At 43.7% G+C, this 23,961-nt stretch overlaps 1 protein-coding gene across 8 annotated transcripts; it reads right to left on the bottom strand.

The window, feature by feature from the left end:
- Positions 1–3,502: 3,502 nt before the first annotated feature.
- On the bottom strand, positions 3,503–22,033 carry HACD4 (3-hydroxyacyl-CoA dehydratase 4). 8 transcript variants are annotated; one of them, XR_005101820.1, is made up of 9 exons: positions 21,921–21,962; positions 20,235–20,354; positions 18,030–18,133; positions 17,008–17,135; positions 10,746–10,858; positions 7,682–7,788; positions 6,817–6,948; positions 5,480–6,150; positions 4,599–4,686 (listed from the first exon to the last, which is right to left on the bottom strand). XR_005101820.1 is itself a non-coding variant. In XM_037372737.1 (8 exons), the coding sequence occupies exons 2-8, from the start codon at positions 20,339–20,341 to the stop codon at positions 6,068–6,070; spliced, it is 774 nt and encodes a 257-aa protein (XP_037228634.1). In that variant the 5' UTR covers positions 20,342–20,408; positions 21,921–21,962; the 3' UTR covers positions 3,503–6,067. The 8 variants fall into 8 exon arrangements, 7 of the variants coding, with proteins under 7 accessions (XP_037228634.1, XP_037228632.1, XP_037228635.1 ...); XM_037372737.1 differs by having other exon boundaries at positions 3,503–6,150; positions 20,235–20,408; XM_037372735.1 differs by having other exon boundaries at positions 3,503–6,150.
- Positions 22,034–23,961: the final 1,928 nt, after the last annotated feature.

The raw sequence follows: 23,961 nt of genomic DNA, 5'->3' as shown, positions 1-23,961 counted from the left end.
TGTAAACATCTAAATTAAATTACACTGATACACAGTAGAAAAGGTAATCCAAGAGCTGGCATAGCGCTGCCTGAGGGTGGCAGTGCTAACGAAGCTAGGGGAGCACTGAGGGTTTAGGAGCGTATCTGAAGTGCATGTACACCAATGCACACAGCGTGAGAAACAAACAGTGTGAACTGGAAACATTGGTCAGCTCCCAGAGCTGTGGTGTCATTGATGTTGGCAAGACTTGGTGGAATGAGTCCACGGCTGGACTGCTGGGACACAGGGCTGTAGGCTGTTCAGGAGAGATAAGCAGGGAAGGTGAGGTGCAGGAGTTACACTGTATTTGGAGGAAAAATTTGACTGTGCAGCCCTTACAGTTAGGGCTGATCCACTGTGTGAGGATTAAAGGAGTTGAAAACAAAGGAAATGTGGATATCTACTGTTACTCATTCAGCCACAATGACAGCGTTGGTGTTACAGGCAATTAGGAGAAAGCTCTGGATTGGTAGCCCTTGTCCTTCATAGGAGATTTCAACGGGAATACCAGACCACTGTGATAAGCAAGTCTGGGAAATTCGAGAAGTATGTTGAAGATAATTTCTTGTCACATGTACTCAGTGAACCAACTAGAAAAGATGCCCTCCTAGACTTGTTTATAAAAAGAGGTCTCATGGGAGATGTGTTGGTAGGTCTTGGCCACAGTGATCATGAAGTAGTTAAGTTTAAATTTTTTGGTGTAGTGAGAAAAGTCAGCAGAGTTGCTACCCTGGATTTCAAGAGGACAAACTTTAAGCTGCTCAGGATGCTAGTTAGCAGTGTCGGCTGGGAATCTGCTTTGGGGGTCCATGAGAGCTGGTCAGTTTTTAAAGAACCACCTTTTAGAAGCACAGGAGTAGGCAATCCCTTTGTGCCAAAAGTCAAGCAAGCAGGTCAGAAGACTAGCTTGGCTGAGCAGGGAACTCCTCTTGGAACTCAGGCAGAGAAGAAATTCTATGATCTCTGGAAGCAAGGTCAGCTTTTGCAGGAAAATTAAAGAGCTGCGGTTTGCACGTGTAGCCAAAGGTCAGCTAGAGTTGAAACTGGGACAGTGTTGGGTCAGATAACAAAAAATTCTTTTTAAGAGCAAGAGGAGGTCTAAGGAAAATACTGGACCAATACCTGTTGAAGATGGTCACCTGACAAATAGGAATGAAGAAAAGGCAGAGGCATTTAATGCTTTTATTTGTGTCTGTCTTTAATAATACTGACAGGCCTTGGGCTGACGGGTCCTCTGAGTTGGAGGACATATAGGAGCACTGACTTGCCATTTGTGGACATTGAAACTGTAAATGACCAGCTCTATCAGTTGGATCTTTGTAAGTCTGTGAGGCCGGATGGGAATTATCCCAGAGTACTGAAGGAGGTAGTGAATGTTACAGCAGGGCCTCTCTCGATCATCTGCCAAAGGTCTTGAGAGTCTGGGGAGGTCCCTGCTGACTGGGAGCTAGCCCAGCCTTTTTCTGGTTTACTGGAAGGGCATAAGGGAATGAGGTTAGTCTAACCTCATTACCTGGGAGAAACTAGGGAGAAGATCATACTGGGAGCTACTGAAGGGCATTTAAAGGACAGTGCAGTCATCAGGCACAGTCAACACGGGTTCACAAAGGGAATATCGTGTTTAACTAATTTGATACCCTTCTACAACAAGATCACCCACCCAGTGGGTGAAGGGAAAGTGGTGGATGTAGTTTTTCTGGATTTTAGTGAGGCTTTTAATGCTGTCCCTCACAGCACCCTCTTGACAAGCTGTCCCACTGCGAGATGAGCAGGTTCACGGTGCACTGGGTGAGGAACTGGCTGAATGCCAGGGCTCAGAGGGCTGCAGTGGATGGGGCTCCGTCTGGCTGGTGACCGGTCACCAGTGCTGTTCCTCAGGGTTCCGTTCTAGGGATTGAACAGTTCTGTTCAATACATGTATCAACTGTCTGGATCCAGGAGTTGAACGCACCATTAGTAAATTTGTCAATGATAGTCAGCTGGGAAGTGCTGCTGACTCTCTTGAAGGACAAGAGACCTTGCAGAGGGATCTGAATAGACTGGAACATTGAGCAAGGATTAATGGCATGAAATTTCACAAATGCAAGTGCTGGATTCTGCATGTGGGATGGAGTAATGCCAGGCACAAGCACAGGCTGGGAGAAGAGTGGCTGGAGAGCAGCCCTGCAGAAAGGGGACCGGCGGTGCTGGTGGGCATTAAGCTCACTTGGGTCAGCAGCGTGCCCTGGCAGCCAGGAGGGCAAACCGCGTCCTGGGGGGCACCAAACACGCCGTAACCAGCCGGTCAGAAGGGGGGATTATCCCGCTGCATTCAGCGCTGGTGCAGCCTGACCTTGGGTACTGTGTGCAGTTCTGGGCCCCGCAATTTAGGAAGGGTGTGAAGGTCCTTGAATGCACCCGAGGAGGGCAACAGAGCTGGAGGGAAGGGCTGCAAGGAGTGTCCTATGAGGAGCGTCTGAGGACGTTGGGCTGGTCTGGTTTGGGGAGAAGGAGGCTGAGAGGTGACCTCATTGCTCCCTGAAACTTTCTGGGGAGGGTAAGTGCAGAGGGAGGTGCTGATCTCTTCTCCCTGGGATCCAGCAACAGGATGGGTGGGAATAGCTCAGAGCTGCGTTAGGTGAGGTTCAGAGTAACATTGAGGAACATTTCTTTTGCGGGTGGTCAAACACTGGAACAGGCTTCCTAGAGAGGTGGTCGATGCCTCAAGTCTGTCAGTGTTTAAGGGGCATTTAGACAATGCCATTAATAACACACTTTCAGCTTGGCCGGCCCTGGAGTGTTCAGGCGGTTGGATTGTTGTAGGTCCCCTCCAACTGGAACTATTCTATTATAATACACCAGTGTACCCTACAACTCCTGTGTTCAGCCCACAGAACTAAACTAGAGCTGGTTTGAAGTAAAAACTTCTGAAAGGCAGTCGGCTTGGCTGTTGGGTCCTCATTGTGAATCTGTTCATTCTATAGTTCCATTCCTGCTGGGCCGCTGTACCTGCAAGTGTACATGTAGTCTATGATGGAGAGACTACTACTCCTCCTGTTGTGTGCTAGTACTGAAGAAATGAATATGATTTTTATTTCTAGGTGGCCTCTTTCATAATACTATGTTGCTCTGGAGACAATGGCTTTCAAGGATGGAGGTTGGCAAGTTAGTTGCCATTGTATTTTAGATGCATGGGAAAGCAGCAAAGGAAGCTAGTAGTGAAGATACTGGTTGGACAAGTTCTTGTGACTCCAGCATAGCTGTTCTGTGGGCAAACAGAAGAGACAATTGTTTGGGTTTTTCTGTGTGTAGCACTTAGGTATAATTTATTTTCCACATTGTGTGTGTTTCATATATTTATTAATTCAATCTCACAATATATAGGCTGTACTAAAACTAGTGTTTTTTAAAATGTCAGGCAGATGCAGTAGCCAGATACCTTTCTGTTCCTAAAGAGATTTATAACCACTTTCAATTACCATTTAGTGTCACAAAACCAGACTTGACTTGGGGAAGAGTAATTTATTGCCAATTGTAAATAGTGAGAACAAAGACAAAACTAAAAACACCTTTGGCCCACCCCTCACTTCTTCCTAGGCTCAATGTCACCCATTCCTACTATTCTGCCTCCTCCCTCCCCAAGCAGTCCAGGGTGGGGAGGGAATGGGGGATGCAGACAGTTCATAAGCAGTCATCTCTGCTGCTTGTTCCGCTTCACACTGGTCCCCTGTGCCAGCATGGGGATCCCTCCCATGGGATATAGTCCTCCATGAACTGGTCCAGCATGGTTCCTTCTCATGGGCTGCAGCTCTTAAGAACTGCTGTAGCATGGGTCCTTTCCATGGGGTACAGTCCATCTGGAAGAGGCTGCTCCAGTGTGGGTCCTTCATGGGCCACAGTTCCTGCCAGGATCTTGCTCCTGTGGGGGCTCTCCGTGGGCTGCAGCTTCTTTTAGGACACATCCATCTGCTGCAGTGTGATTATCTTGTCTGGTGTGGTCCTCGGTGGGCTGCAGAGAGACAGCCCGCTTCACCATGGTCTTCTCCATGGGCTGCAGGGAAATCTGCTGCAGTGTCTGGAGCACCTCCTCTTCTCCTTCCCCACTGACCTTGGTATCTGCAGAGCTATTTCTCTTACATGTTTCTTCTTCTCTCTCACCACTGCTGTGTAGCATTTTTTACCTTTTCTTAAAATACATTTTCACAGAGGTGCCATCAGCTTGGCCGTTTGGCTCAGCAGTGCCCCGCGGTGCGGTGGCTCTGTTTTGGAGCTGGCTGCAAGCAGTTGTGTCTGGCATGGGGGAAGCCCCTGGCTTCTCACAGAGGCCATCCCTGCAGCTTCCCCAGTGCCAAAGCCTTGCCTTGTAGACACAATACAATATCGTAGGTCATGTTTCCTCCTACACGGTATGTTAGCTCCAGGCAGTTTGATGACAAACACATTAGATTGAATTTCCCAGGGGGAAAACATCCATGTTTCACCTTCAGCATTTTGTACAGCGGTTTGATGTGGACTGGTCTTATTCTGGCTCTATTCTTTAAAGCTGTCATCCTATTCAGCTGCTCTGTACTTTCTTCATGTTGTCCACACTTGTCACTCTCATCATTTTGGGTCAGGCATAAGTCCAAGGTGGAAGTACTTCTGTTTCTCTAATATCGTTCCGAATTCCTACCTCTGTTTGCAGCACTTTCAAAAGAAAAAAACGAAACCCAGGGCTGACCCATACTATTGCATGCCTGACCTTGTTGCTTATGTTTGCAAATACTCCAGTGGTCACAATAGTCTGCAGGCATTGTCTGCCACATATGTTAAATAAGTAGAAGTCACAGTAGGTGACCTTTCTTAACAATTGAGTTCAGCTTCACTCTTCCCTTATACCCTTTCCTCTTATGCTGCATGTTTAGAAAGTTATACAGGCAAAGAGCCTCTTCATGTTGTCTTAGTGTTCATTTTCCCTTAAAATATTACCTTCCCTCCAACTAGTATCTTTCTTCCCTCTCCCCCAGTTTTCAGTCAAGCTCAAAAAAATAGCCTCACTTTTCTCCTCCACTTGCTTGAATTCAAATGTAGGTGATAATTGATACGGATGAAAGATCAGAAAAGCCCTTGCCAGCCTCTAAGCAGTTACCTGTACATTTTTGCCTGTACAGTCCACTAGGTTGCTGTCGCTGTTCTTCATTCTCAACTTTTGGAGAGACTGTGTTATAGCTGCATTCTCATAGATAGTTCTACAGAAGTATGAGGAGCTGTTGACAAACGAGTAAAATGGCTAGAGTTTTGCACGTGGCTTTTGACAGTCATTCACTTCCCTTTAAAGAACAATATGTATTTGGCCTGCCTACATCAGACTTCGCATATCTGTCTGCTGTTCTGCATGGAGGAAGATCATTGTGGGGAGAGATTCTTAATCTCTGCCAGACAAATTTTTACTTCGGACCCTTAAATGTCCCCTTGAATACCTAGTAGATGAGTGCCTTACCTTTGTGGTTTCACTGCATTTTCTGGAATCTTGTTAGGAAAAGTGAAGGTTGGGCCAGGATGTGAGGGATCCTTGGTGAATGCCTGGGGCTAATTGGTATGTGACTGTCACAGATTGCAAAGTATACAGCTTCTGCTCCTTGAGAGATTTCAGTTCTAGCCAATTTATCATTTATATATATAAGGCCTAATATAAAATAACCTTCTAGATTAAATGGTATTGTCATTACTGAATATCTGTTGGTAATGAGGCAAGAATTAACACCAAAATGAAGGTTGTTAGTGTGATTGTGAGTGGAGGCACTTTACAGTTTTTTTCAGAGTTCTCTAATATATCTTAGAAAAAATATATTCATTTTCAAAATACTTGCTATTTGAAGTTAAAACTTTTCAAAAGTAACTAGTTCTTTTAAGCTGCTTCATTTTTAAGGGGCATTAGACAGTCCTGCCTTTTCTGAAAATTCTATACAGCCAGATAATGTGCATGCAGACAGAAGCTTTGCATTGAAATTTGTCTTATTTCTTTTTAACCTGTGATATGCAGCAACCCAATGGGAACATATTTCTTGTTTCCAAACAAAATACCAACTTAGTTTCTTTTCTTTTTGATGTTGCCTGTTCCTAGGTGTACCTTCCTTTCAGAGAAGAGGTTCTGGATGATAAAGCACATACCTGAATCAAAACACAAAACGGTATAAGAACAAGGGAGTAGAGTCCAAAGTGTCTTCAGTTCATTTAGAAGGAACAGTATAAGCCTTCACCTGGCAACCTTGCACAGTTCCTTCCATACACTTAAGAACAGAATGCTGCATCAACATGAGATCCATCAAATTAGTGTTAAAGCCAATGTTAGAATGAAGACTTGGCTGTAATGCAGCCTAATTCAGTTCACATTTTTCAGAAGTATTTTTTGAGAAGGAGGGGGTCTATTTACATGCAGATTTTGGGGTGGGCTCTTTTTCTCACCCCTTTGGATAATCAAACTGTACAAGTCTTAATTTAGATACAACTTGTCATACCAGTTAGGAGGATGAGTCAGGAGGGGTTGCACAGCATGAGAGTATGATCAAATGGGAGTTGATATTTTTAGAAAAAAAAATAAGGCAAACTTCAGTAAGAAGCTGTAAGACCAGGATCACTGAAGCAATTTTTTTGTATTTTTATTTTGTAATTTTATGCCTCACACATTGTCTCTTGCAAATTCAATTATATGTATTTGGAAGACATAGGAAACTGAAACAGCTGGTGATGATTTCAGCTACACTGATTTGGGTTTTTTGTTGCCATAGGCATCCCAGTTGTGTTGAGACCCAGCTTTCTGGAATATGAGATACTTACCTACAAAGAGCACTAGCAGGTACATTTTCAGAACATAGGGGAAGTAGATTGAGAAGGTGAATGGAAATGGTAGCTTGATGGAGTATGTGCCAAAAGATTCAAAATAAGGCAGTGATACACAGATTGCAAATGCTGTAAAATAACATGGTAAATCTTTAATCAAAAGGAGATGGAAGATCATCAAAAAGCTTCATGTAAAAGTCAGCTTAAAGACACAGATAGGTATATTATATGCTGAATTTAACATGTCATTTGTATGCATATGCACATGTTTTCTACTTGAGTTCAGTTTTGTAGGTATGAGGTGCTAATTGCTCTTAATACTAGAATTAGCTGGAGTTTCCTATTCAATAATAAGTTCTGTCACTGCTTTCAATACAGTCTTGGTGGGCACGTTTCCTGGTGTAATATGATGAGCTGCTAAGTATGGCCTCAGTGGGAGTGAAGGTACCTTTGGGACTTCATGTCTAATGTGGTCATTCTGGAATGGGTGAATCCGTGTGTCTTCTGTGGGGGTATTTTCCTGCTTTACCCAGAAAAATGAACATTTTCCTATACAGTTAAAAAAAAAACCAAAACCAAACAAAAAAAAACCCCCACCAAAACAAACACCAACACCCCCCCCAAAAAAAACCAAACCAAAAAAAACCCCAAACAAAAAGCCAAGAGAGCTCTGGTTCAGGAAAAAAGTATGGAAAAGGAAAAGGTAGGTGACGTGCAGGGTAATATGAGAGTACATAAACATTTATGACTACTTTGGGAACACAGAAAGAAATACCTTAAACATAGTTGACAATTGAACCGAACAGATTTTGCTGAAGAAGGTTAAGGAAACAATTCATTGGTACCTTTCCCATCTCCTTACCTTTAGCCAGAACTGAAAGGGGATAGAGCGGGATGCACAGTGAGAAGTTGAGCCATGTCAGTGGTAGGTAGTATATTCCCATCCTTGCTAACATGTCGTAAGTGTACCTGCAGCAAGAGGAACAGCAGAGGGACTGAGCTTTTGTCTTTCAAGAGAAATTGCTGGAAAATCCAAGGGAATAGCAGAAGAGCTTGGAGCTGCCTGTCTTGAGAAAATTTCAGTGCAATACTGCAACCGTTTTGTTCAGGCTGTAATTGATGTCTGAAAGTAGATGGTTCATTGTTTCGGAAGGGCTGTCTGTGGTGCTACCCTAGAACAGGCAGGCAGAAATACAGCCCTCTAGCCAGAAGACTCTATCAGAAACCAGCAGGATTTCATATCGGGCCATCAGAAAATGGATTTCAGATAGGGATGCTACAACTGAGGGGGGCAGGCAGAATGTGACTTTTTTGGGACTGAGAAAATACTGATTTATGACAGCTGTACTAGCTAAACCACTGCTTGAGGAGGCTAAACAGCAAGGTAATCGCAGGTACTTAACCTTCTGTAATATGGCTGCCCCTCCCCTGGACCTCAGAATGGGTAGTAGATGCAAAAAAAAGCAGTTGCATTCCAGTGTACTGCAGTGTTTTATTCTTGCTGTGGCTGTTACTGTTGCTCGCTGGGAGACCAGAATGCCTACAACTTCAGTCTCCAAAGGTGAGCTAATCCTACCTAGTTTGACCTAAAAGTGGTACGGCAGCTTTCCAGACAGTGGAGAAACAGGTCTGATCGCATTTTTGGTCAGCTGAAAGGCTTTTTGCCCTGTGGTCTTGCTGGAGATACGAAAATAAGGATTTTTAAGCCAATGTTACCCAGAACTGTTTCTGACAGGTGGGACCAGCATTAAACAGATTTTCTGTATTCCCTTCTTATTAACTCATTTGATTAATATTGCATCATACCTGGACTGTAGAAGAGTCTTGATAGGCTATAAATGTACCATCTTCTCTCAAGTTCACCCTCTGCAACCTCAGGATTGTCTCCATTTTTTTATTAGTATTGCTCTTAAGGCATAATCTCAACCCAGTACAAAAAGGAAATAGCTACTCCTTCTTTGTATACCTTCTTGGGTTGTTTATGGTGTAAGCAAGAAAGATCAGTTGCAGAAAACCTTGCAGAATTTGCTGTCAGTATATCATTAGCCATAGTGCACAGGATATTTATATCCCTGAAGAACTATGTGGAAGAACTTGTAATACTTCAAGAGCAGTCGGCTAAGGAATGGGATAGATTCCTGTACACTTAGAGGTGTGGCTGCTTCTTTGAGGTGCTAGGACGTGGCACAGATACCAGGTAAGAATTGTAAATCTGTATGAGTTGTGTTACACATTATTATTTGAATTTGGTCGTTTGCTGCTATAGACCACAGTATCTTACCTATTAACAGCTGCTGTTACTGATACAATGCTGGACTGTGTTCTTTAGCAACGATAGAAAATAGGACTATTAAGCACTGACAGGACTTAACAGCCAATATTGTTAACAATTTTGGCCTTTCTCCAGTGGCACAGAACCCTTTCATTTGACATGAGGTTCTACTGTTTTAGCTTTACAAACTTCAAAAAGAAATGGGATGGAGCAACAGTGCAAATAATTAAAACAAGTAGCAGTTTATTAACACATGTAGTACGAATACTCTGAAGCTGACTTAAAATCTTTATCAATCCTACCTGACATTTACTTTTCCAGGTCTCTTATAGCATACATTTCCTTTCTGCCTAAATCCATATTTCCCAGTCAGTCCCCAAAGAAATTAATTTAAAATAGCAGAAAGCTATTTTAGCAGAAAGAAAAATTATAAAGGAAACATTTTTGCTCCCATACAGAGCTTGTCATGAGGGCTATGCCTTGTTAAAATGCTTCTTGATTCCATATGTCTTCCCTGCTCTAAGTTTACAAAATGAGGTCCATAGAGATTTCAGTTACATTTGAGAAATGTTACTGACTTAGATATCAATGCAAAAGTCAGTAATGTGGAATTTTCACCGTTACACTTTTACCACAGGGAGATACTGGTAACCTTCCAGCATGGAAAATTTTTGAGATAAAAATCCCGAGTTGTATTCCTATCCATTTTGCCTCACATGGGTTGTCCCTGTGGTGTGATACATCAGAATTCTCAGTCTCTTCAGCAGGATCTTTTGGCTTTTTGGAAAGCACAGTGCAGTTAACCCAGAATTTCTGTCTCAGTAAGAATTTCTGCTGGTGCTGCCTTACTGTAAGTCACTTTGCCTCTCAACTATGTGGGTTTTTGTAAAAATCAGTAAGTAGCTGTCCTGGCTTTGGCTGGGATAGAGTTAATTTTCTTCTTGGTAGCTGGTACAGAGCTGTATTTTGGATTTAGTATGAGAATTTGCTAACACACTGATGTTTTAGTTGTTGCTCACTACTGCTTATTCTAAGTCAAGGACATTCCAGTCTCCCACACTCTGCCCGTGAGCAGGTGCACAAGAAGCCGGGGGGGACACAGCCAGGACAGCTGACCCCAACTAGCCAAAGGGGCATTCCGTGCCATAGAACGTCACAGTCAGTACATCAAGTGGGGGGAGTTGGCCTAGGGCTGCCAATCGCGGCTGGGGGACTGGCTGGGCATCGGTCAGCGGGTGGTGAGCGGTTGTGTTGTGTGTCACTTGTATTTTTCACCTTTGGGTTTTATTCTTCTCTCCCTCTCTCTCCTTTTCATTACAATTTGTTACTATATTCTATTTTGTTTCAATTATTACATTGTTCTTATCTCAACCCATGACTTCCTTTTTCCAATTGTCCTCCCTGTCCCTTGGGGGGGGGGGGGGGGGGGTAGGGGGGTGGCAAGGGAGTGAGTAAATGGCTGTGTGATACTTAGTTGCTGGCAGGGGTTAAACCATGACAGTAGCTTACAAGGTCCAAGGTTTTATTTAAAATGGATAATACGTTTTTCTACCAATTTCAAAATAATGTATTGAGCCTGCAGCACAAGGGGAGTGGGGTTCTGCTCCCAAGAACGACCCATTTTCCATTCATGTTTTCACTATTGAGTCCTTACCTGACCACATCTAGGATATTCCAAAGGAAAAATAAAACACACACAATGTATTTCCCTTGAACTTCTTCCTGACTGTTAATCACGACAAACAAAACAATTATTCTCTCGGTGATCTGAAAAGAAAAAAGAATAGTGAATTCAGGTAGTACCTTCTATAGCTCTCATTTCTGTGCCATTTTGGCAAAATACGAGGCCACAGGTGAATTCAGTTTGCTTTACACAAATGCTACAGTGAACTTTTTGCTTCTTGCACAGCTTCTGTTCAAGACCTCATTTGCCTCCAGCTTGGGAAACTGGAAACTTGGTTGCAGCATCACAGATCTGCTATGGTAAGGGTGGAGATTTGCTTGCCAACAGGGACAACTTGGGTTTGTATCCCAGGAAACCAGTGAATGAGCTGGCTGAGATCATGGGAGCAAGGACGTCTCCCGCTGTGGCCTGGTGCCTGGAGGGCTGGCAGGACTAAGCTTCCTTCCTTGTAGGCTGCATGTGGGGGGATACAGAGGGCCCTTAGGTGGGTGGTGTAATGGGCAGTACTAATCTCATAGTTGCAGCTCCACATTCCATAGCTCAAAGATCTGCATCCCAGGGGATCTCTGTCCTGTACGATTTGCAGAAACGACGAGAAAAAGCAGGATTTCATATTTTTCTGTCCTTTTTCCTGTCTAGGAGAAGTGGCTTTGAGCTTGTAGTGAATGTGAATTATTGCCGTAATATTTATGTCATAACATATTTCTAGTGGTTGATCCTTATCCAACACACAAGGTATGCCTTCACAAATTAAAAGATATCAAAGTGGATCAAACAGGCAGTGTCTCCCTTCAAAAAATACTTTGGCAATATTAAAGCTCATGAAATTAAAAACAAGTGTGTCTTTGCAGCTTTCTTGGACAAGTTTCCTATCAGTATCCATGCCTTGCCCAGTATTGCCAACAGTTGCTTGTGAAACTCTTCCCGGAATGATACTGGTTTACTCTGATTTATACTCTTATTTTAAAAGTCTTGAAGGAGAAAATGTGCATGTATTCAGTTGGTATGAATCAGTATAGCTTTATTGGTTTTTTTATATCCACTGCCATCTCTTCCATAAGGTACTATAGGTTTAATGCTTTTATGATGTTTTACAAAGATGTCAAATCAGTGAAAAGTCATGAAGTGAAAATAGGTTACCATGGTGGGTTTTACAAATGCACACTTCTTCACTTGTTTCCCCCTTCCTTTTACTTCTGCTTTAAACAGATAAGAACTTGCCTCTCAGCAGGTTTGTGCGGTAGTTTTGCCACATAATGTTTATGAGTTCTTGCATGGAACATTGTGGCTACAGACCTTTTTTTTCAAACCACATCTGTCAGATAAAGCAGCCACCAGTTCACTGTTCAGCAAAATTACATGAGAGCAATTTTTCATACAGAAAGACAGCATGTCCATCCCCTAAGTTTCTGGTTCCTCATCTTTAAAAGCACTGAGGGGCCACAACAAATAAAAATGGTTTCGTCACTTCTCACCCTGCCCTGACTGTAATCTTGTGCTGCTGATCCCATTGGTCCCTAACTGAGGGATTGATTTCTACGAAGGTCAGATGTTGACAGACTTCTCTATAGATGGGCCACAAAACAGAGAGTGAGCTGTACTAAGTCCTGTGTTGGTATGGTGATGCTGAGGAACCTGCCAAGAAGATGGGGGAATTGGAAGTACTGATGCAGGATCTGAAACCAGATAGAACAGAGATAGGAGAAGCATGGTGGGATAACCATCACAAGAGGGAAATCAAAACAAAGGTAGAAGCAATGTGAACATTGAAAGGGATTGTGTGCTGGAGAGAATAAATAAAATAGAACCTGTGTTAAAATTGTTTTGTTGAAGGGTGGTAAAGGAGTGCAGCATTGGTGGTGTGGGCATTTTGTTACCAACCCTGAAATCAGACTGGGATGTGGGGAGAGAGTTCTGCAATATTGTTAATAGGAGAGGGATTTCAGGGAATGCTACAGGCAATTGTCTCACCTGTAGACCAAAGCTTTAGCATGATAATGAAAAGATGGACATGTTTTCAGAGGTGAGGGCTGGCGTATTTTCCAAACAGTCACTTCATCTTCAAGAGGCAGCTGGTGGAAAAGTGCCAGAAAAAATCATGGGTCAAGTGTTCAGGAGCTGATTCCATTTCAGTGAGAGAGAAGGATAAGCAGTAGGCAGGTAGCTGCCATCCCCAACTTCAAAAGGATGAGCACTGGCCGATGAGATGGAGTGGCTAGAGACCCACAACTCAGCCTCATGGTCTGGGAGCGGAAGAGTGGGTTTCTGTTGCTCTGCAGGGCGCAGGCAGATGCATAAGATGCAGTGAGTATCACCCAGCTGGGGCTCAGTGGATCTTCTTCATCAGGAGAGCACCAGAGATGCTCAGCCTCACTAATTGCAGGTGTTGGAAGTCAGTAATCAGACTGTGTGAAGTAGGTTAATCACCTGCAGGAGCAAGGAACCAGACCGACACAGAGCAGGTCCCCTGTAGGTCATCTTTTCCTCTTAGGCTGCAGTCTCAGCCAGAAAGCAACGGGATGCACAATGCAGCCGTCAGAGGCCAAGACTGAAAAGTGCCTGTGGCCTTGCCCTGGAGAACGTCTTCAGGGCAGGACACAAGCCTGGCTGCTCAGGGCAATTGTGGTGTCCTCGTGGGAACAGACAGTGTCATCCTACCTCTTCTCTGTGTGAACCAGGAGGTTGCCTGCCTGTTCGCCTTTATTCCCCAAGACATTGTGCTCTTTCCTTCCGCAGCACTCTCACCTTCAGGTAATCCACACAAATCGAAGGTAGGTGCAGGGGTTAGTCAGAGGCTGGGGACCTTCTCAGCAAGTGGCCAGGCAGGGTGTTACTTGAAGAACAGATACCGGTAAATGTCCATTGATATATTGTGCCCCTAACACATATAGGGGTCTGTATATATATATACACACACACACGTATGCATACATATACATGTATGTATACACACATACATATATACACAGATAGATAAAAAGGATGTGCTGCTGCTCAGCCACATCTTTTTTCTTCTATGGATCATCTGTCCTTCCATGAATGAAAATACGGTATTCTCTGTTGCTGCTGTCTTGCTTAAAAGCAAAACTAGAAGCCCCGTGTTTTCATGTTCATAAAAAGGAAGTATAGGCTGACACCTCACAAAAGATAAACACAGAGGTTTCATTTTTCATTCCTTCTTGTTCTTTGTATTAAAATCAAACTGGAATTTCCTTCATCTCCCAGCACGGGGGCTCTCACAGGACACAGCAGGTTCTGTAGAATGGCATAAAATTCCACAAGGCAGCCTGGGCATTTGAAGCAAGTAAGTGAAACAGACCAAATTAGACTGACTGAGGTTAGGGCAGGAGCAGGCAGCACATTCACTTCCATTTTTTAATAACCGTGACTGTGCAGTATCATACTTGATACCTGAAACCGTTACATAGCTCCTCTATTTAGTGGCTGTTTTAAAAAAGTAAGAAAAGTGCTACTTAATATTTAGATTAAATTAAAAATTAATAGTTTTATCACAAAGTCATGGTACATTGCTGCTATTCCGGTAAATCCAATCCTGTTTGCACAGGATGAAGAACTGGTCATGTGTTCGCAAAAATGCCAGTCTTTCTTACATCTTCCCTACTCTCTCTCTTGCTAAAGTACCAGTCCCGTCAGCCTTTACTCCCTGGCCATACAACTTAAATGTCATTATCCTCTGTTCTGGCAGCTGCAATGAAATGTGACATGTTCTCCTGTCCTCTCAATCACTGAAGCTGCAAATACCCTGACAGACAATCCTTTGCATCAACTTTGTGACCTTCCTTGTCTTCCCTTCCTCCAAAGCATCCATCACACAGGACTCATCTTTCTTTCATCCCGTGACTTGGCCTTGGCCACCCAACCCTTCTCAGGTGCCTGGTAGACTGAGACTTTGTCCCTTAGTGGAGCCATTCTGAATGGGTTTTTCCAGAAAACACCTCTGAGTTTGTTGTTCCACTATACTGTAATGTGTATCTCAAAGTGTTCCTTGTAAATGCTACTAAACCATGATAAATGAGATGTTAGTCAGAAATCCTGCATTCAAGCTCTGCTTAAATCTTGTCTCTGCTCTAATTGCCTACACAACAACCCGCCAACACAGGGGTGCTTTCACAGCTTGTTTTATTCAAGGTGAGAGCCACCTGTTCTCTCACCCTGGAGGTCACCTGAGATGAACCTCACAGTGGGTATGCATGTGCATGGCCTCAGGGATGCACCTCAGGTTACGTTTTAAGCTTATAGTCAGAACGGGGTGGGAACGCAGAACAGGGCAGCCACTGTGCAATCCTTGCAGTGCCCTGACTGTGCAGTAGTCCAGTAGGCTGCAGTAAGATGAGCATCCCTGACCGTCTTTTCCCCAGTTCATTGTGGAAAATACATGTGGGTTTTGTTTTGTTTTGGGGTTTTTTTTTTCCTAAAAGGCAGGGATCAAAGTGTGGCAAGGCACATGGGAGTACTGTTGGCACACAACTGCTTAACCTGCACTCTCACAATAAAAGCAGGGCAACCCAAGTGAAAGCAGAGTCTACACCAAAAAGCTTGTACATCTTGTTTGCACAGCATGAGTCTACTGATAACATCAAGGCAAGAGAGTTGTGTTTGCAGTGAGAGAACACTTGGGGACAGAACCAAGTAAGGATCCAAAGCTATCTTTCTTGTGAGGCAAACATTTGGAGTCACAGTGCCTTATCCTTCCCTGACCCACCTTCTCACGCTGCCTGGAGAGCACTGCAGTAATTGCACTGCCCAAGAAAAGCCACAGTTTTCTTGCTTAGAATATCCATTTCATATCTAGTGTCTTTTGTGGCAGCATGGAGCAGTGTTTGTGCAGGCTTCCTGATCTCTGCTTCTGTACGCCTGGGTAGGAAGGGAACAGACGATGTCAGGGCTGGGGAATGTGTAAACTCTGCCAGGACAAGCCTTGCTTTAATGACTCTTAGCATTAGCAGGCTGCTCTTCTCTCCAAGAGATGATGTGAGATTTGTTACATGACATGTTGGATAGAAGACTTCCCCCCTGCCCCCCCAGATTAGTATAAAAACATGTAGATTTAGGCAGGGAAAAACAGTTAATTGCATTTTGATTCATTTGCTACCATACTTGGCAGCATAAGAACAGAGATCTGTATTAGTCAATTTCTAATGAAGGTTGAAAAAGAGGAACATTTTCAACACATGCAATGTCATTTGACAAAAATGGGCTATCCAGAAAACTAAAAACATAACTAACTACTCTTAGTCTTCTACCTTCTGACTGCTGAGAGCAATGCCAGTTTCACCATTATTCAAATAATAAAGATTGGAAAGGTTTGAAGATAAACTCAAGTCAAAATTTTTACTTTTTCCAATGCATTAATACCAAAACCTGAGATTTACTTCCAACAGAAAACAAGAGTGTATTAAGAAAAATATCAGAGAATTATCTTGTTTTCTGCTATAGCGCTTGATCTTGTGGCTGATTTTCTGCCTACAGCTGAACATACGCCCTGTAAACCCTCTAAGAGTGTCAGAACCTCTGGATGTTGCCACAGTTTGTCCACGTCTGGGTTTGAGAGGGCGGGGACCCTTACAGCAAAAATATGACAATTCTTTCTTTCCCCTCCCAGCATTAATAATTCTTCAGTCCCTCAATTTCTCTTTCTTAATTTTTTTCCTTCCACATGTCATGTCTGCCAGCAAACCCTGTTTCAGGAGGTTTGATGTGCTGGTGGATTTCTCATTGCCATCCCTTTGGTAACCCACAAAATCTTGTCTTATGCTTGTCTCCAAAATAAATATACACTTGTCAGTGAGGAAATGGCATGGAAAATAATTAGCTACTGAAACATAGGCTCTAAAATGTTGTCTTCTGGCTGTAAACAAGTTGGCTGTGGAGGTGGTATCCTCAGCTGCCTATGGCACCCTAGAAATGGGGGCTGCCACGTTTCTGCAGATGTCCACTCCTCTGGACATCTTCCAGGTCCCTGCTGTTGTGGGCTGGGCATGGGGCACTCACTGCTTAGTTTGACTCAAAAAGAAAAAAGTTGAGAGCGGCTCTTTCCCAGCCCGGCTCTGAGGGCTGAAGACCTGCAGTTAGCAGACCATTAGTGGGTCAGGTTGCCTGAGGAAGGGTGCAGGTGGACCATTCAGGATAGTTCAACCTGGGCTTGTCCCCAGGGACAGCCGTGTCTGAAATTTGTCGGTCCTGGAAGGAGGGTGTTGAGAAATGGACTTACCTGCAAAAACCTGGGGAAGAGGCGGCTTTTATCAATGCCAGTGAGGATGTGTAGGATCTCCAATATAGATAACAACTGGCAAAGGCGCATTACAAGCCCTATGGAGTAAAATGTGTCGGCCAATGAATCTACAGGCAAAGCAAAGAGGAAAATTAAGAGGTGGTTATAGAGTAAAAGTCTGGACCAACTACTGGGTTTGCTCTTGCCCTGTCACCACTGGAGATGACAAGAAATAAAGTTCATGCTGCACCAAAATTTTGGGTAGGAGAAGCAAAGCTTCGAGGCAGGGAGGAGGCAGTCCACTCTGTGTGTATGGCTCTGGCACAGGGGCGGGAAGCTGGGAAAAGAATGGGATCCGCTATGCTTGATGCATCAGGGACCAACACGCAGAATATGTTGGTTTAGAGATATCACTTTAGGATATTTGTAAATATGAGGAAACGCTGAGGAAATGTATGAGGAATACCTAAACATGAGAAGAGGTTGATTTCCTGCCTGTATCTGTACCCATGGCACTTCCTAAAACAAGTAGACCACAAAGCAGCTATTTTATCTACCTACAGCTCTCCACCATTATAAATAATTCTAAATTTCCAGTCACTAGTTTTCTATTTTTGTGTTATAAACCCAGGCAACAGAAAGAGTAACATGTAATGTTTTTGGAGATAGTCATGTGCAATAACCACAAATATATTCTCTTTTAGTGGCCAATAAGATTGGTGTTCACTGTAATGACTGGACCTAGTCACATTTGGGTCTACGTCTAAGTCAAACATTACTAGCATGCTGCTGAATATTAAAGCTCATTAGCAAAATAAAAGCTTCATTCCTGATGTTACACAGGCAGAATGTAGGTACTAGTAATTTTTTTCATCCTGTTTCATGGAAGAAACAGTGTTTTTCTAGTTGAAAATACAGCCCCTTATATTGAACATACACCTAAATCCTTACTTCATCTATTTGATGTGTCTGTGTGTCATTGCCTCTTAAGATGTTTAAGGAGAATATAGAAGGAATCCTACCTTTTCCAAATGTCATGAACCTGATGATCATATTTGTAAATATCCAGGAATGTCCACAGAATTGCATTAAGTCATACACAAAGAGGTAGGTGTTCATGGTAAAGCTGTGAAGGATAAAGTGGATAAAGCAAACTGTATGACTTACTACAACATTCAAACTTTTTGAACTGTAGAAACTGAATCCTCTTTGGATATACTAGTAAATCAAAGGAAAACAGCTGAAACATAAACAGGTCAGTGAAAACCGTCTGTGTCTGTTAGTGGTCACAGAATGGTATTCTCCCTACTGGATCAAAGGCTCCGTTGTTGGTATACCTAGATTATGCCTAGAAAAATTTTCTGAGTTTCCACCAGTGATTAGGGTGATTTGTGGCCATACAGTGAAACTTATGCCTCCAGAGAAAAAAGTAGCCCGACAAAGACACTCCATTGAGTGCTGGCATCAAGCCTGAGCCCCTTGGCTTGGCTCTGCCTTCACAGTGTGACCAGACTTAAGGGACTGCTGGGGTCCCACCTGCCGCAGCCCTGCTGAGGGCCTCGGACTCCAGCAGACACCAGCCTCAGGACTTCTGCATCTGGGTGAGCTTTATCTTGTTCTTCCCAGAAGACATACCTCTAGCATGCTCTGAAGACAGCTTAAAGTACAATGCAAATAATTTGCAGTGTCTCCAGCAGACAGCATAGTATTTATAAAAATGTAGCTGAAGAAATGGGAAAGCAAGCCACAGTTCAGTCTGCTTTTATTTGATGCAGCCTGAAGGATGGATATCTGTCTTTCCCTTTTTTCACCAGCTTGCTCTACAGATTTTCCAGATGAACATTAAACTGGGGTCTTCACCTTTCTGTAAAGCCTGTGTGTTTCAAGTTGCATTTAATAAAGTGAACCTTCTCCTGTTGGAGCAGACTAACTTCTTACCGATTGTCATAGGTAATCTGACTTTTTGCAAAACTTCATAGGCTCTGGAGTTACTTAATTTCGCTTTCCTATAAATGTATTTACTTCTGACTTATTCTGGAGAGAGAGGCTTACTTGTCCATCACCTATGAAAAGGATTTTTTACCTTCTGGGCAAATGAATTTACTAATTTTGTACTAGAATTTATCTCCTGTGTTCAACTAATTTCCTGTCCCCAAAAGTAGTAACATCTATTTAAGCTGCCCCTTGATCCAGTGTGTTCATGCAATATGTCTCTGCCATCAAACTTCATTTCATTTGTATCTGTATATTAACAAACACAGTGATTTTCTGTGTTGAGAAATACCTATACCCAATAAATGCATATACTTCATTCCCAGCATTGGACCAAGACAGTAAATAACAATATACACATCTGTAAACTGATCTAGATAAAATGTTCTTTTAAATTTTTAATCTAAGTATATCCTAGGGAGGTCATAGAAAATTACATTCTTCCTTTCTTCCTGTTACACAGGATGGCAGCTATTCATATAAACATTTCTGTAAGAACAGAAAGATTTATTGGCTTAATTTACCTTCCAAGAGACTTAAGTGTCCCATGAAAATATGACGTATGAGGGCCCAGGCAAAGGACTGTATTCCCTGAACACTCCTTTTGGGACAGGTATGATAGAACTGAATTGAACTAAAATTCACTAAGGTCTATAAATATTGACCCCAAATCCCATCCGCTTTGTTACTGAATGACACTTTGTGTGCTCTTGTGGTAAGAAAAAAAGATGGCTTACCGTACATTACAAAAAGGGGAAAAAATCAACATTCTGATTTAAGAAACAACCTTATTACTGGATGGATAGGAATTACTGTAGTGGGTATGAAAGTTACAGGAACAGTTGTAAAAATCTTGAGCCAGCACCACCACCAGTCTCTTTGGTCTGGTATTGCCACGTGGGCTTTGCATGGGGTGCAAGATGAGCATATGGTTTCTCTCCTTCTCAAGTTTAGTTTGCTACATCTGTCTCTCATCCTCAGAACTTGTCTTCCAGTGATCTGGGCTTATTTTCTAAACTTTTCCTCCATTGGCTGGCTAGGAAATTGTTGTCTTTACAATTCTTAAGCTGCTTAATCTTGCCTAAATGGGGCGTAACCAAGAAATATTTGTAAACACAGCTTCATGCTAGTGTTTTGGCAATATGGCAATACATATACACACTGCAAGCATTTATGGAGAGCCCATGTTCACAATGAGAGTAGAGATGTGCTGGTGGACAGCATGCAGATGTTACCTGGAGAACTGATCCCAGCCCCAGTGCTGCGAGCAGTACAGCTGCCTCATTTGGTGATGCTCTCCGCTGTGTGAAGGAACAGCCCTGATGTCAAAGTGGGTTTTCATCCTGCGTCAGTCCCTGCACAAAAGATACCTATGACTAAACAGAAGACTTCGACGGAAGCGAAGTAATCTGCAGAGAATAAAAGACAATTTCAGTGTAATTGAAGGAAACTGAAATGTAACATCTCTAATATCTTTCTTATCCAAAGGCTGATGTCTTTACCTAGATAACCAGGAGGAGACTGAGGATAACTTATTTTACTGTCCTAGCAGTTTTTTGTCACAACACAGAATTCAGTCATCTGTTTCTATTTGAAAAGTCACTGGCAGAAGAATCAGGCTTTCATTACATTACCTGCTCCCCTCAGTTCACAGCAGGTATCATTCCACATTCAGCTCACAGAGCCTGCTTCTGCGGCACCCTTGCAGATAACACGCTGACTAGCAGTCCACCATGTAGCTGTTCAGTTCCTGAGCCTGACCTTACAAACCTCACTTGGCCTCCCTGGTGCCTGGCTTGTAAAATGGGCTTGCTGCTGCATTTGTTCCGTGTAGTGTGATGTGCTTTAACACTTTCAAGTTGCTTTCATGTGAAGGCACTGGGGGAGCACTGCACATTTCAGTACTCTGCCTGCATTGATGACCAGAGGAAGAAACAGATGTGGGTCCTGCAGCAGAGAGACCCACAAGGCTGGGCTTCCTGTCTGCTGTTTTATTTGCCAGGTCCACATGACTTACTGTGGCTGATACTATAAGCAATACATTGAAGTGCTAGGGATGCATGCATCATATTTAGGATCACCCTTGTGCAGTGGAAAACTTTATCTGCTTTCCTTCTGGGATTAAAACCTAGGAAACTAGACAGAACCTAAGGCCACTCAGAATTAGCACACACAGCAGCATGCTCCCAAACATCCTGTTTTCCCTTTTATTCACCGGCAGAGATATTACCAGTGATAAAGTTTTAGCTTGCAAAGCCTGACATATTTCCACAGTTGTATTTTATTATTTTCAGCGTGAAGGTCTTCAGTGTGTCTCTGTGGTAGCTGTCATCTGAGGTAAGTACAGAGGTAGGTGCCCTCAGTGTCTGAAGGGTGGTCAGGACTGTGTCCCACTTGAGCTAAGGTGACGGCACAGCAGCGGCACCCAGCTCGGGGCAGCCCTTGCCTGGCTGGGTGTCCCAGGATGAAGGCCACACTCCGGTCTTTCTCAGGGGGGTCCCACCCAGGTCTGCATGAACTGGGCAATTCCCTGCCTTCAGCGCTGTTGCACTCTGCTGCCTCTCCATGCGCTCATACTGGTTGGCCACACATGAGGAAGCAAGCCTTGTACTGAAACCAGAGAGCAATGTTCCTTTTTTTTTCTCTCTCTCTCTCTCTCTCTCTTTTTTTTTTTTTTTTTTTTTCTGCAGGAAAGGTCTGCTAGAAAAGCCCCTCTGCTGACATGGTTTCCTTTCAAGTCATACTGGTCTGATCCCTACACCCTCCCCCTCCCAGCCCTGTGACAAGCTGCAGGAAGAATGCTGCCGAGAACCAGCACAAAAAATGTACTTTTCTCTCACAGGCATATCCCGCCCCCCTTTTTTTTTCCATTCCTTTTCCCATTTGAGCCATCTAGATCACCTGCGCTCAAGAGGTATTACCTGTTGCAGGGGTCGGGTTGCTGCTGCTGCTCCTGATCTTTCTCGTTTTTTCTTTCTACAGCTGCAACAGCTGTCCGGAGGAGATCACCCCTCCTCTTCCCTCTTCCCCCACCCCACAACGTCACCACATGTAGCACTACGCAGGAACGGCGCTGTACTTCCCGAGAAAGGAGTTCCTAACCCCAAATATTTGCACTCCGTTTGCCCTGCTCATTACCCTGCCTAGCCTAGCCAAGCTTAGCCTAACCTGTCCTAACGTAGCCTGAACTGGTTTCTTGCTGTCGTACCAGTAGACTAGTCTCTAAATCCCACTGACTTTATCTCTTAACCCAGACCACTATTTCAAAGGATTGCTGGAGAGGAGAAATGCAAAATTAAAAATTTGTTTTTCTTTTCAGTTTCAGTCATCAGCACTACAACAATGCTAGCGATGCAAGCAAAGGATAAGGAAGGCTGGGAACATAGCATAAAAGGAGCAATTTACATTATTTCAGATAGAGGAAAGAATTTTCCACTTCTTATCTAGAAATGTCTCTTTATTCATGCCTCTGTGGAGTACGGGCTCTACTGGCAGAGGAAATGTATGTGTGCATCCTAGTTTACTTCTACCCTTAAGTGTCTGGAGTATCTCAGCATAAATCAGATGAAGAAGAATGTCGTAACATGTTTGTAAACTGCCTTCTCTCAATAAACACGTTTTCCCACTGGCACTCATGTTGAAAGCACATCACATCCTACAGTGGGAGGTGAAATTTGATGCTATGACTGAAGAAGTCACCAAGGAGACAATGAACATAGGATGTTACGCATAAGTACAAAAAGTCTGGGGAATAAAATGTGCTTTACTGGATCTCATCCTTACTGTGAGCATTGTTGAGCTCCTGAAAAGACCATAGTCACTGCCTGCGGTCTCCTGGAGAGGTCAGAAATGCCTCCCTGGCAAACACAGGGGGACAGCATTTTTCCTGGTTGTATCATCTTCCATCTGGGACTTTAGCAGAAGCGTCATGCAGTTATGCCTGGCTTTCCTGCTGGTGGAGCAGCTTGCTTTTACTGCTCAAAAATCATCACCTTTTTCTAGGCTAAAGAATGTATTTTCTTTCTCAGGAGGAAACAATACACCAGTCCCAAATTAAGGGTTAAACAAATGGCTACTGAAAGGTTCAGCCCATAGCTCTTGTGAAACAGCTCCCACACTGGTGCCTCCGGGAGGACCACTGGCTGACTGAGGCTGCCAGGAGTTGAGCTGATGGCTGCAAGACCCAGCAGCAGGGAGAACAGCTATTTTCAAACATCAGGCCAATACGTAAAAGCAACAAAATCTCACCTAGCTTTGTGCTGTCCAAGATCCTTTTTGTGGGCAGCTGCCAAGTTAAATCTCCCACAGATGGCAAGGGCACCTGCAAGAGCTCGCGAGCTGGTTAGCAATTCCCTTGGGTGGTCCTGGCCACCCCATGGCACAACCTGACAGGAGGTGGGGGAGCAGCTGGGGTGGCTTGGCAGCCTGCAGCCTGCTGTGCCGTGGGACTTGCCCCATGCTGGGGCCCCTGCACTGGTGCTTGAGAGCAAAACATCCAGTGCTGAGGAGGTGGTGCCCACCACTGGAGCATTCTGAGGGCTTTTCTTTGACAGCAGCCTGGCCCCATGGACTAGGTCCCCAGTGCTCGCTGGAAAAAATGATCTCCTGGTGTGATGGCATGCAAAAGGAGTGATGTTCTCCTCCAAAAGGAATGATGCTGGTGCACTCCAAGCCTGCCTTGTGATGAGGAGCAAGGCATTGCAAAAATTTGCTTCAAAGGTGTACTTCTGACCTGAACTATAATACTATTATAAATACATCTATTTGAGTGGCAATGCACTGCAGTGATGGAGCCAAGGTACAGGGTTTATAAATCCGCTATTACATGGATATTCAAGTTCTTCTTTGGGAGATGTAGAATATAATGAAGCCAGTAAGTTGTAGTCGATCTGACCAATCAGACCTCATGCTAGCCCTTAGGATCCACCGTTCAGAAGAAAAATCCCTCTCCGAAATGAAAAT

This window comes from Falco rusticolus, chromosome Z (assembly GCF_015220075.1).
Source record: "Falco rusticolus isolate bFalRus1 chromosome Z, bFalRus1.pri, whole genome shotgun sequence".
Classification (NCBI taxonomy): Eukaryota; Metazoa; Chordata; class Aves; order Falconiformes; family Falconidae; genus Falco; species Falco rusticolus.
The sequence above is the reverse complement of the archived record's forward strand: the minus strand, read 5'-3'. Positions and strand labels throughout refer to the sequence as shown.

What these genes read in the sequence shown, in the direction of transcription:
- HACD4 (XM_037372737.1), bottom strand. Translation starts at nt 20,341, where the DNA reads ATGAAAACCCACTTTGACATCAGGGCTGTTCCTTCACACAGCGGAGAG. An exon ending in CCTTTCAGTTCTGGCTAAAG is followed by an intron (nt 6,949 to 7,681) that starts GTAAGGAGATGG and finishes GTTATTTTACAG; the next exon opens with CATTTGCAATCTGTGTATCA. An exon ending in CCTGCTAGTGCTCTTTGTAG is followed by an intron (nt 6,151 to 6,816) that starts GTAAGTATCTCA and finishes GTTTTGATTCAG; the next exon opens with GTATGTGCTTTATCATCCAG.